The 14485-nt window shown below is 41.1% G+C and overlaps 1 protein-coding gene across 1 annotated transcript in view; it reads right to left on the bottom strand.

The window, feature by feature from the left end:
- Positions 1–13739, bottom strand: part of ADSS1 (adenylosuccinate synthase 1) — a 28481-nt gene extending 14742 nt beyond the window's left edge. The window contains exons 1-2 of the mRNA XM_066552198.1: positions 13513–13739; positions 694–796 (exon numbers count right to left, since the gene is read on the bottom strand). Coding sequence (XP_066408295.1) covers positions 694–796; positions 13513–13698 — 289 coding nt within the window. The 5' untranslated portion in view covers positions 13699–13739. The remainder of the gene's footprint in view (positions 1–693; positions 797–13512) is intronic.
- Positions 13740–14485: the final 746 nt, after the last annotated feature.

Below are 14485 nucleotides of genomic sequence, written 5' to 3'. Positions count from 1 at the left end.
GGAAATTATTAAATGGGACAAAACTGAAACTCTATGACTCACTAGAACTTACACTCATTTCTTGAACAGTCTGTACATGATTTCTCTCAGAAATAATCAAAACTTTGGACAAGAGGCTTAAATTTGCCTACCATTTAAATATGAGTTTAATGTCCAGTGAATGCTGCAAATCTTTTTATGATGCCATCTGCACCAAGTATCTTTATAGCAAAATACAATATCACCCTAAACAGCTGGTGATGTGAACAAAAAGGGGACTGAGTAATGACCTCCTGAGTAGAGCCCTGCATTTTGGCACCTATTTCTGGAAGTCAGTAAAGACCTGTGAGAGATAATTTTTATTATTTATTTAGCTAAGTCCTGACATTCGTGTTCTCAAAGAATAGCACATATATTTCTGAAAGTATAAAAAGAGAGTGCAAGTAGAGGGTGGGGTCCAAATTTTACCATAAAGTATAAGAAAGAACATGATATGATGTTCTTGCTTTCAGTTTTCTAACAGTGGAAACTAAACTGACACTGAAAGTAGAGTAATTCTTCATGTAAAAGCAGCAGTGAAATAAAAGTCAAACAGCTGAAGCTAAAGCAAATCTGACTGAAAGTCACATTTTTCTTTACTTGTTACCACAAAGTACAGTTCTAGCTATCCACTACACAATGTCATTTTTTATAGTAATTTCCAAAATGTCTTACCAATAAAAGAAATTGCCTTTGGATTAATGATGCCACTAGGAAATAGGTGAAAATCATATTCTTTCCCATCAACAACGACAGTATGGCCTGCATTATTCCCACCCTGCAAGAGACAGAAACATGTGAAGAATAATGGTGTAACGTCTATTTGGCGAGAGCATCTCTTTTTATTTATATATGTCTTTGGTCACTTCTTCCTCCACCTTACAGTTTCTTAACATGTTTTAGCATTGTAAAAAGGTCTCAAACAGGACAGTGAGGGAGTTCAAGGAGTTCAGCAGGACTGTAGAATTGGGAAGCAGAAGGATACCATGAAGTCAAGGCAGGGCTGGGACAGAGCAGGAGTTAATACAGGAGTGGTGGCATAAGCTAGACAAGAACTGAAGCCTTCTGGGAGAAGAAACTGGAATTAACTACCACTCTTGGAGTCCTGCCCCTGACATGCCTACACAAGCCCATCCTTTTTAGGCATCTTCTGTACATGGACATTTCTTTGAGTTCAAGCCCAGTATTTCCCTTTGAATGGAAGCTCTTCCCACCTGCCCAACCACAAACAGCTACTGCTTCTCCTGGTGTTCAAGAAAGAGGCTCTCTGTCAGGCTGGAACCATGTGCAGACTGAATGACCTTGTCAGTCACAGAATATTCTGAGTTTGAAGGGACCCACAGGAATCCAACTCCTGGCCCCACACAGGACCACCCCAGAAAATGGTCAAGAGATGATCTTCCCAGTTACCACCACCACCACTTTATGGAGTCTGCTACAATTCATGACATACATGACTACCTACCAGAACCAAGAATAGGAGCTGGTATTTTCCTTACTAAGTTGCTTTTCCACAAACTCTTTTAAAAGAGAATGATGTGGCAACACAGAAACTTAGAAAGAGGTGAGCAGATCAAGGTCATGAGTTGATTTGACCTGAAATATTAAGAATTAAAGGTCTAGTTTTCTCAGCAGGCTTAGTGGCTTTTTCCTGCTGTGTCTTAATGTAAGTTTGTCTGCTACTGATAAGGTTGAAACCTGACTGCTCATGTGCTGTGGTGCTACAGGCCTTCAGTTTTCCCAAATGATTACAAATCTTTGTGGGTTTGGCACAAGAACTGAATGATTTAAACTGTCTAGAAAGAGGGCATCTCCTGGAAGGGGAACTGAGACTGCCACTGGTAATTTGCAGAAAATAGTGTTGGCTTAATGAGTGGAGTTGCATGAAAACCCGGAGAAAGAAGAGTCATTTATGAAAATGAATATTAGAACCCCATTTTATTCCTGAGTTTTAATTTATTCTTCATTTACTCATTTGCCTTTTTGTATGTAAAACACAGGAAAATGGCAAGTGAAAATCCTTTCAAAATGTGGATAAATGCTGAAACACAACATTAAGAAAATAAGAACTATGGTTTACAAAAACAGAATGTTTTTTAAGCAGTGTGATGGAGAACCTTAGGAAATACATATGCAAACATCATAAAAAGAATTTTTATGCTCCAGAACATTTGAGTTCAACAATTAATTTCAAACAGATAAGCTGCTAAGGGAGAGCTGAGGAGTTAGAACAGAAAAAATAGTACACACAGATTTCATTTGACTTAAAAACTGATGGATAGCTCATCCTTGGGATGGGAAGGATTTTGATATGTCCTGCTAATGCAGAGTTATAATTTGTCCAGAGAATCCTGGCTATTTTTCTTCCTCTCAGATATAATAAATCAGTTGTAGGAATCTGGATCTAGTTAAAAGCACTCAATTATCTAGAATGTTAATTAATCAGGCAGGAGAGTACTTTACATGATATTTAAGAGGTCTGACTTAGGTGGATTGCTTTGGTTGAAACACTGGTTATTTTATTATCAGGCTGAGAAAAATCTAGTACCTTCTTCTGGGACTCCCAGCTTTCCAGCTCACCTATAGACAATGGCAAGATGAAAACTTTAAAAGAATTAACTCCATCATTTAACACCAATTTAATCTCTACTACAAGTAACAATTTCCTCTTTTCCTCAGAAAATGAGGAACCAGGCTGCTTCAAAAGTATTTGTTGTCATAATGCTATAGTTATACTCTGCTTTTCTTAACCAACATGAACAAATGAAGTCAGGCTTGAGGACTCACAATCTGAGATAACAGCATTCCTAAATTATAGTCAAAGGTATTTTCTTGTATCCTAAAATTTCAGAAGGTGGGACACACTAGTATGAGAATGCTTATGAAAGACAGCTTATGCTTTTGGAAAATTTCCTGAACAACTGACACCCGGACAAATGCTCTTTCTTTAGCAAATGCTTAAAAAGGGATGTTAATCAGGCAGCTTGTGAGAGTTGGCATACATAAAAAAATGCTCAAGCACAGAAACACCATCAGATATTGTACATCCTCTAATAGCCAAAATCACTGATACGGTTTCAGTCCCTCTGGATAGATAACACACATCAAAAGTTCAGTGACAAACCACCTAAAGTAGCATTCCTCCAATTAAAAACTAGTATTGACATCTCTGGAACTGCATTTTGCACTGCTCCTGTTGGTCTGTGTTTGCTAAACAAGTGTTTTCCAGGTATATTTCTACATCTCAACTAATTATACTTTTATAAATATAATTGGAGTGGTAGCAGAGCATTGAATTACCCAAGAGACATGACCACACTTGCAAAACATTACACTGGTAATATCTGATGAGATATTTTGTTTATTATCTGGTCATCTCAGTAATTTCTCATGTTCAGTCGCATAGATATTCTAACAGCATATTGGCAGCCTAGCAGCTGAGATATTAAAGACATCCACTCCTTTTCTAATTTTACTCCAGTTTTTAGAGACAATATATGGCTTGTATGAGCCAATTCTTCTCCTAACAAAATATAAGTGAACCAAAAAAGCTTATATGGGGTTTATTTGAAGACTACACATTTGAAGGTGCAGAGAACTGCCTGATACACTGCAACTGTGTGAGCTCCCCTCTTTCCCTCAAATGGTATTTCATTAAAGTGCTGTGAACACTAATACACCAAGTGACAGTGCTCTCTGGACCCTCAGGATGCTTCCTTCCTCTTGGGCCAAAAACCTTTTGGAGCCTCTGCTTGGCCCTTGTTTCAAACACAAGGACATCATAAACTTCCATTTAATATCCAGACTCTGCCATGCAGCACTGAGCCCACCTGAAATTTATTTATCTTCAACCATTTGCAGGTTCCTAGGTCTCTAGAGGTGGTATTTTCTGCAGATCTTAAAAAATGTCTCCAGCCAAGGGAATGTTATGGCAACAACTTCTGATAGATTATTCATCAGTGCCATTTTGGCATGATCTGTATTGTGAAATGATGGTATGGCTAGAAATAAGTTGCTGTGCAGTCTGGGCATTGCCATTAAACCATTCTGCTGTAGGAAATGCTGTTCCCAGGAAGGCATCATGACAGCAGCTGTTCCAGTGGCATCCATATACACTCCTCACACACTTCCTCTGCTCCAGAGTATGTCCCTTCCATAGACACAGTGGGGTCTGAGGTTTATTTAAATAATTAAAAAAAACTATTACATTGTACTCAGATAAAATTTGATTTTTTTTCTGTAAGATTTTAGTCTATATTTTCTGAAATTTTATAATCCAAGTGTAAAATTACATATTGTCCCAGTACTAGAAGGAGCTAGAGGAACTAAACTACACCATGCGACATTGTACAGTCTTTTTTCAGTACAACACTTTGTTTAAAAAAAAAAATCAATTTCCAAGCTTTTATGTACTCATCTACTTGTGGTATTGGATTGATGTACTGCTGTACATTGATTACAGTTCCAGAGTGCTTGAACACCAGAACTGTATCAATACACTAAACTGAGAAGCTATATTTTACCAGTGTTAAGAATTGTAGCTGGCATAAACAGCACCAGGGAACTGATAATTGTTATGAACAGGTTGCCAGAGGACAGTCATTATCTTCACAGTAGAACTTACAAAAGCCATGAAGAAACAAACCCACTTCCCAAACTGCTTAAAGGCTGCTCTTTTGGCCTGTATTGTTTTTAAAATTATCTCTTTATTTTCTGCAGCCAAAACATCCCAAGACAGTGAATTTCATTTGAGAGCAGCAGTGAGGCTGTTCAGTACCTGCAGCAGGAACTCAATTCTCCAGTTAGCCTAATGATACATGTTAGAACAGGAAGGAAATGTGTCCTGATGCTCACATGTGCTTCTATCTGTCTTGCCAGGCAGGTAGTGTGGAGGAGTGCTACCAGATGCTCTCCTGGTTGGCACATCCCTCATTTGCTCAGTGCTCCTCACAATGCCTGAATACAATTTCATTAAGTGGATTCATATGAAAAATCATCAGATCACATAAAAACCTTAAAACCAGATGATTGTTTCAAGCTGTAACTAGAGTGTGAACAAGAAACAGGTTTATTTTTTATGGGTCCCACAGTGATGAGGTCTCACCCGCTTCCAGTTAACAACGGGGAAATAACAGAAACTGGCTACTGAAGATCTGCAGCCAAAATCACCGTGGTGTGACACACCAGCAGCACACAGAGCTCCTTAGCTACTGCTACATGCAGTGAATGCATGAAATGTCACAACTAGGTTTTAAACACACAAATTAGCAACAGAAATGTAGTTCAAGGAGATATCTGTGCTAGGAAGCACATGGGGCTATCTGAACACAGTTTCAGTACTGGCTGACATGCCTGAGGCAAACCTTGCATGTATAAATGGGAATATCAAGTAGGAGTAGAAAGATTGTATTACCTCTCCTTTTGGCAGTCGTGCAACTGCCACTAGAATACTGTGTCCTTGGTACAGGGACAAGATTACAAGATGATCCCCTCCGGCATCATTATATGAATTTATAATCTATGAATTGAAATACCAGCCACAAACCAGCAGTTTGGGAAGCCTTCATCTGAAAACAAATGCTGTGACTCCTTTATCTCTCTCTTCATGATAAGTGTCCCAGTAATACAAATTCCAACCATCAACTGAGCAAAACATTTCTGAAATTCAACTGTATCTGCAGGCCAGGTACCTCTCTCATCATACTATCAAGCAGGCTACAAAATACTCCTGTTTTGTTACCAGAATTGAGTAATTTTGTTCAGTTTATTATAGCATTTTTAATGCAAATAAACAAGAAGGAACATTCTTATATAAACTGTTTATTCTCTTTACAATTTAATTAACAATGGCTATTTATAACTTACATCAGCAACTGCCTGGAACTAATTTGAATAAATGTAGCTAATAACTGCTACCAGCATGACTGGCTCTGACATGAACTTTATAATAATATAGATGCATTGACTTTCATGGGATTTCTTGTTATTTACACCATTGTAAATGACGTTTGAGCATCATTGGCATTGAAAACATCCAGTCAGACAAGTGCAATACATTAACTGCTTTGTACATGTAGACCCTTCGACAGGATGTCACTGAATCACCTGTGTGTGAACACTTCTGACAATGACTGCAAGTGCTGCACATTCCAGCTGGAAGGTTGTTGCCATAGGTGCTTGTTAGTTTCCCTAACTAGATTGTAAAAACTGGAAGGTTTTTTTGTCTTTTTTTTTTCCAGTTTAACTATTGCCAAGTAACATCCTACTCAAATTTCAAGTGGTGAACCATAACTTTGTTTTTTATTTTTTAACTCAACCCATTGGGGATAGGTGGGTTGGGAATATTCAGAAGTATCCTTAAGACCACAAGAACTGAGGCAACAGTGATTTTTAAAGCTGTGGTGGTGACAAACAACTGGTCTGAGTTGCAAGTTTATCTCCAGACCCCAACCACCCTCAGCCAAATCTAGTTTGTTTGTTTGGCTCTTCTTTCCTGAGACTATGTTGCAGTAATGACTTCAAGTACAAACAACTCTGCATAGAACTGCTCTGACTCCTGCCCTGTTCAAGTGTCGCCCTTTGCTGTCTCAAAGAAGGAGCAAAATTCATAGGATCCCACTGTCCCAAGTAAAACAGCACTCTTTCAAAAAACTCCCAAATTCCCATGGGAGGAGACCACCTAAAACCTCATGAGATAATTAGTATTATTATAAACACAAACATTCTTGAGAAGAACTGAGCAAGGTTTTTGACCGTTTAAAGGAACATGAAATTATTTGTAGAACAAATAAAAACCCTGAAGCCTATATCATATACTGCACCAATAATGTGGTATTATTTCTTTACTACAAAAAAATGACCCTAACTTATACAGATACCTTGGTCTTCCTAAGCATCTGAAAAATGCAACTGGAAAAGCCAAGTCTAATTCAACTCAGGTTTCAAACAGTGTAGGCAAACAGTGTTTCAAACAGTGAGACACTCACACACTGGTTATTTTCTCTCAAACTGAATTAATTGTTTTGTCAAGTCACATCAAAACAACATACCACAACAGATCACTATATAACAAAATGTATATTTACTTCAGCAACAGATGCAAAGAATATAAATTCAAGATGCATTGGTAGAAAACGCTACAGTGGAAAAATATTCTTATGCTAGCAGAATACTGAAATAAAGAAAACCAAACATAAAAAACCTAGGTAAGTCTGCTCGTCTTTAATTCTCTCTGCTGAAGAAGCATAGTCACGCCCCTGTGGGAAGTAATATGATCCAAGGATATGAACATAACTTTTCTTATATCTGTAAACAAGTTAAGAACAGGAATGAAATAGAACAGATGTAATTTCAGTTTAATTTTCAGCTGTTTTCTTTTGATGCTTGTAGAGGATAATAAATTCATCAGGCTTTATAAAGGGGATTGGAAATTAAGCTTGCTTTCTTATGGAGATTTGGAAACTTTAAACCTGACCTTCTCATACAGTATTTATAATCCTGGTGGTCCTGAGATGATCTTGCTGATGCCCAAAGGAAAGGCTAGTTTAAAATAGCAGTGTCACCATGTTGTTCTAGAGCTTAAAATGATATAGTGTGGCATGTAAGTATGTATAAGCATAATGAGAAATAAAATTGGATAAAGTACCTCAGAAGTGACAGATTGCTACAAAAAATTTTTAAGTTTGGAATGGTGGACTACTTCATTGTACTAAAGAGACAACTCACACTTGAATCCTTTCCTGTGTTGAACAGTGAAATTAAACCTGCTTATGTTTTTGCAGGGAATCTTGCAAAAAATGACTTAGAAGCCTGTATGAGTGTACATGGAAGTGGGTTATCAACCTCCCCAAACATTTGGGAAATCAAAAACAACAGTCCTGCAGTCACTGTACACTCATGACTTCAAGGTCATCAATCTGTTCACTGAAGATCATCAAGCACTAAATCATTAGGAGATTAAAGCCTTTCCATGCTACTTTATCCTGTAGGGAAAAATTACACTAAACATGACAGTTAAATCTCATTGAAAGGAGAGCAACACATGACACACAGAAAAAACAGCAGCAAACAAGGTCCTGTAACTCCACACAATCATCACATAAAACTGCCCTAATTTAATCCCTACTGCAAACAGTTCCAGTAGCCCATGATCAATAGGGACAAGTCACAACAACGTGTGGCTGCTTCCCCTGCCCTGTCAGCAGCAACAGGGGAACAAAGGAAACCTCCCCATCTCGCACCTAAAGCACCCAGAGAAACTACTGGGCTGCCATTTCTGCCACGCTTGGCTTTTATTATTCAATTGCTTGCCCACAGTATTTTCCTTTGCATTCCTCAAAGCACTGTTACTGAAACAGACAAAATTTACAGTGTATTCATTAAAACACTAACACAAGGAAATAGAGAAACCTACAATAATATACAACAGTTACGTGTATGGAAGCATTGGGCTCGTCCCTTCACCCTTGCTTAAATTGTTCCCTAACGTTGCAATGCTTCCTCAAACCCAACACATTGCCAGGATTTTCTTACTGGTAAAACCTTCTCAAACTTATTTGCTAACATCCACTACATAGAGAAAATAAACCACTCCACACCCTTGGTTTATGACCTGGTTAAACGTCTCAGTCCAAGGAACTCTGAACTACTCAACCACAAAAGACCTTTTCAACCTCCTCAGCTTTTCTTCACTATTAACATCAACTGTAATTTTTGTCCATATGCCTCAAAAGATCAGATGATCTTTGAAAATAAAGCAATTCTTAACCTGAAATCATAGACTTGATAGAAGAAATATTTTAAAATGTGACTGCATATTTTGTGCAAAACAGAAACTTTAATATGAGAAGCTTAGGAAATCTAATAACAGCTCTTAATGCAATTACATTCTTACTATTTGGTGTTTCTCCTTACAAGTCACTTCTTAAGGGAATGCAGATAACATCAGACAGATTATTTCCAGAAGGCAGAATTGTCACAGGACTGACACATCCAGAATTGTCGTGGGCACACTGGAACAGCAGCACTGAATGACACCTTGAAAAATTTCTTAAAAACTGCCTTGGCCTAGTAACTGCTGCTGAATCACTGCTGCTGGTGATGGTGTGAAAGGAGGAAAGGTATGCACTGGTGTGGCACCTGGTTTACACATCTATTCAGTAACATGATGTGACCTGTGACAGGTAGATGTGATTATCACAGGGCCTCTACACATTTAGGAGCAATAGTGTTCCTGTCTTTCACCTTAGGCTTTTGGAAAATTTTTCCTTTCCTTTGAATTTATCAAGTTTATGGGGCATTTTTTAGTGAAAAGTTATCCTTACAGTGTACCTTACATAGTCTCACCTTAAGGAAACAGCTAGAACTGCATGACAAGCAGCTGGCCTCAGTTAACTGAGAACTTATGATGTGTGACTTTTTAGGAACAGCTCTAGTCCAAGCAGGTCCTCTGGAAGCACACCACCTTGGCCCTTGGCACTTGTGACAGGTGACTCTTTGATCATACTCCAAAACTGATCTGAGAGATCAGCTAATTAAAACCCTGGTAGCTAACACCAGCCACCAGCTCTAGCTTTGAAGGTAGACACAAAACAAGCAATGAGGTGATGTTAGAAAGGTACATCTTGAATGAGAGCTACCACAGAAAAAAGTCACAATCTGAAATCAGGTTTTGATCAACACCAAAGCTCTCTTCCTTTGTTAGATGCACCCAAATTACTTCATCTGATACTCTGACAATATGCTAAGAGGCTACAGAAAAAGTGAACTCCCATCTTTATGTCAGAATATTCTCTTAGTTAAAAGATTTAAACAAATACGCAAACCCTCTTTTTTAAAGAAACATCAAAATGAAATATTTACCTCTGAAATCTTTGTTTTCACTCTTTCCTAAAAATATATTAGGGATTAAAAGTATTGCATGGCATCATATGACAGCTCCATGCCCCAGGAGGCCACAATAAGAAAGAAATATTAGCCTCTTATGTTTTTCTTCTGAAATGCTTTGCTTGCTGAAAGAGCAGTTTACAGGAAAAAATGTTCTTGATGTTCTCCATTAAATGTACTCAGTTGCTTAACAGACCCCTGTTATTAGTTTGTTTAGAAATACCTTTTCTGCCTCTTTATATGGCTTTGTGTGCCTGTGTATCTGGTATTTTAATGAAAGCAGCCTGTGAAAAGTTTTGTACAGCATCATCCATAAGAGCATTCAGAGATCTTTTACCCTTTCTGAAACAACCTCTTTCACAAAGAATGCTACAATTATAAAGGTGAAATGAAATCCATTACTTCTGGCAAACTAATATTTCATATTTAAATTATGTCACATATTTCTGTGTCACTGAATGGTGAACTCATTATTTTGAACTCAGACTGTATAATCTAAGCCCTGGTCAACAAATTAAGTCATCAATTCATGTGAAATTCTGAATGCTCAGGAAAATTACAGAGGCTGGGGTTTTAATGCAGAATTTTCTTTTAATATGCTTTAAAAGCTTCCCTTGTGCCTGTGATGGACTTGTACTGCCATTCACCTGCCTGCCTTTTATTCTAGTATCCTAGAAAATAGAATTTCATTTCCTCTGCAGCAACCTCTGCAGATGTCACAGGTTATTTTTATGCACCCAACACACTAAAATACTTGAGAAACATTTAATGAAAGTTATTTCCTTTCATGGAAACATTAGAGAATTACTGTTTGTTAAAACCCCTTTCAAACTCAAATCTGGTCCTGAATTTAAATCCCTACACAGAGAGGAGGGCAGCCTCACCTTTTTAAAAGTTAGCTTCAAGAGTATCCTATTGGGATGAAGAATAACTCTAGCTGGTACATGATTTCAGAAGACCTGAAAATCTGTTTTTCAGATATTAATTTTCAAGCTTTCTCTACTTCATTTTCACTGAGGACCAAAACAAGCTGTTCAACATCATTTCCCTCAATGTCTCAGAAAATGGAGTGGACAAGACATCAGGTAATAAATAATGTTGTCAATCATCAAATTCTAACAAAAAAGTCTGGTGCAGATTTTCCTGACATTTTGTCTAAAATTTCTAATAAATCAGTCATTCAGTACTTCTTGTTTAAGAAATTGCTTCTAATACACAAGTGTTATGGCACTAAAAGTTTTTCTTAGTTTCCAGGAGCAATGTGAAGCAATAAGATTCTGGTCCAAACACTGAGCTTTTTCATGGCACTACACAGCATTAATGAAGTGCTCCTCAAACTGATTACATCTGTAAGTTAATGACCTGCCATTATCACACTGAGAGAACTCATCAGTACTCTTCATATCCTTAAATATGTGCATATCTTTACTAAACCTTAACAGACTTCTAACAGAGGCAAAAATCATACACCATTATCTACTTGCATGATTGGCTTTGAAAATAGAAAATATTAAATTATTAAAATGGCACAATTAAAATTACCAAATGCACAAAACACCCATTGAAGTATTAAAATAATACAGCCCTCTTTAAAGTTACATAATATTTGCCACTCAAAAATAAATCATGACTCATATTTTCTTTTTCAAATGCTTTATAGTTGGCCCTCATCCTGAAGACATCTCCTTCTAACCAGTGTATCAGGAATGCTATTGTAGTGTCACACACACTGTATTGGGGAAGACTCTTTTGAAAAGTGCCCAGTGCTTTTCTAGCTCCACCTGCCTTCCATCCATGCTGGCCTCCTCAGGCTGCAGGAAGACAATCCAACGTGCCCAGCAGCACATTAAACCATCTAAGCCCTCACACACTGACCCTTGTGGCATGCTCACACACACACTCCTGCATCCTTCACAGGGCATCCTGAGGCTGCACCTGGGGGCCACGCTGCCAAAGTAGCTGCTGGAGGGACAGCAGATCTGTCCTGAAAACAGCTTCAGGGCACCCCACAAAATTGAGCCTGAAAAAGAACCAACATGACTCCTTGCAGTAGTAACAGTAACCCCATGAGAACTCACTGTTTGACAGGGACTTCTATGAAATGCTCCTCCTCAGCTAAAACTTTTAAATTTTTTTTCCTCACCAAAGCAATCCCTAGACCTGAGTTTAAATTCCTAGTAACACATTACTGGGGGAGGCAAGGGGGAAATAAACATGAAAAAAAAAAAGGTATGGTCCTGGTAATGCATATTCATTAGATATCTTTTGCAAGGAAACCTCTCCCCAAGGTGATTCAAGATCTTGGGAGTTTAATGTCCCAAATGAAAATACTTCCTCCACCCTCTAAATATTTAACCTGCATGATAAGATTTATTTACATAATATACTTAATTAGAAAAATGTCCTTGGATTTATTACCTTGGATTCAAGGATGTCTCTAGCTTTTTAGTGGCTATCATGAATTTTAAAGCAGAATAAATTTCATGGTACATACCAGCTGAGCTGGACTAAACTGACTACTTTTTAATGTGCTCACATAGTTTAAGGGGACAACAGGCATTTGAAAACATTCTTTAGAAATTATTACCATTATTGATGCCCCATCCCTGGAGGTGTTCAAGTCCAGGCTGGATAGGGCTTTTAAACAACCTGGTCCAGTGGAGGATGTCCCAGCCCATGGCAGGGGCATTGTAACTGGATGATCTTTAAGGTCCTTCCAACCCATTCTACAATTCTATTTGGAATCACCTACATGTCTAATTTCGTTTATATTATGCAAATACATTGTTTTGGGAATCCTTAAAATCTATTCAACTCAAAAATACCTATAAACAAAGTCATGCAAGATGTTTCCTGTTTTCATGCAACTCTACTTATTTTTACATGAATTTTTTTTCCACTATTTTACTCATGCTCAATTTTGTATTTATTTTTTTAGAATAAACTTCCAGGCGCTTTGCAGGGAACACAGTCCGCCCATCCAAAACACCCCCTGCAGCAAAACTTTGGCAGACTCCTGAGGTTAATTACGGCGGGCCATTCAGGCCGGCTCATAGCGCTTTTCCCCGGAGCAGCAGCACGCCCGGAGACACCAGCCAGCCCCGCACAGGCAGGGGAACATCCCCGCAAGCCCCGACCGCAGCCCGGGCCGCGGGGCTCGGCTGCCCGGGGCAGCCCAGGGCCGGAGCGGCTCCTCCCCGGGCCCCCGCCCGCCGGCACCTCGGGATTCAGTGTCGCTTATCGTGAGGGGTCAGCTATTTATATTTATAGCTCAGGGCTTGTTTCTTTCCGAGTGGCATTTGGAGGCCCGGGGGGTGTGTGCGGCACACGGCTCCCGCCGGGGCACGTTCGCGTCCCGCCGCTGGCTGCGGGAGAGCGACGGGGACTGGAGATAGGGAGCGGGGAGGGAGAGAAGCAGCAGGAGCGAGGAGCGGCAGCTGGAAGGAAAGAGCGCTGGAGGGAGGAAAGGCGGAGCAGCGGGGGACAGAGGGGACCCGCACGGGGAGGAGAGCGCCGGGCCGAGAGGAACCGGGGGAAAGCGGGAGCCGCAGGGAACGCATGGTGGGGAAGCGCCAAGGGAGTGGCTGAAAGAGCCGGCTCGGCACCCACCTGGCACCGGCACACAATATCCGACTCGGTGGCCAGCAGGTCGACCACCTTGCCCTTGCCTTCGTCCCCCCACTGCGCCCCCAGCACCACCGTCACTTTGTTACCGCCCGGCTCGCTGCGCGCCCGCTTCAGCCCGCCGGCGGCGGGGTGGCCGCTGCGGTCGTTGGACGCCCGGGTGCCCGACATGCTGGGTGGGAGGGTGGCTGTGGCCGCAGCAGCCGCCGCCTCACGCTGCCTCGCTCCCCGCCGCCGCCGAGCCCTGCGCGCTGCCCGCGCCGCGTCGCCGCCGCCCGCATTTAAGGGCGCCGCCGCCGCCGCCCGCCCCGCGGCGCGCTGACGTGCGGGGCCGCTGCCCCCCGGCCTCGGCCGCCTGTCCGGCCGCGCTCGCACGCACGGTCCAGACAGACCGACACACAGACACACACACCGACACACAGACACGCACACGCTCTCATAGCACCTCTCACACTCACAGTCCCCTCACACACACACCACACACTGTACTCCTCACAGGACACAGTCCCCTTACACATATGCTCACGGAGCACCCCACACAAGCACGGTCCCCTCACATTCACGGTCCCCTTGCACACAGGCACAGCTGACAGAGGCGGTGGAACTGTGAGGAGTGCACAGCCCCAGGGCATGCATGTAATGGGCGCCTCAGAGGGATGCAGGCAGGCCGTTGTCACCCTCAGGGAGGCACATGAGTCTGAGGTAAGCCTGTGGTACGGACAGACAGATGGACAGACATCAGTCTGTGAGGCGCTCTCATGCAGGGATCTGAAGCTGTGTCACTGTCAGGGGGCTGCATGGCAGAGTCAGCACACGGGTGGGTTCAAGGTGTGTGGCTCTCACAGCAGCCTGAGGCCTGTGGGGCTGTGTCACACGGATGTAGGGACACGTGTCGTACTGAGGTGCATGGCTGTCACTGTGACACACAAGTACTGTCACTGCTACTGAGGTGTCAGGG

This window comes from Molothrus aeneus, chromosome 6 (assembly GCF_037042795.1).
Source record: "Molothrus aeneus isolate 106 chromosome 6, BPBGC_Maene_1.0, whole genome shotgun sequence".
In the NCBI taxonomy this organism is placed as follows: Eukaryota; Metazoa; Chordata; class Aves; order Passeriformes; family Icteridae; genus Molothrus; species Molothrus aeneus.
This window is presented reverse-complemented; position numbering and strand designations above follow the sequence as displayed.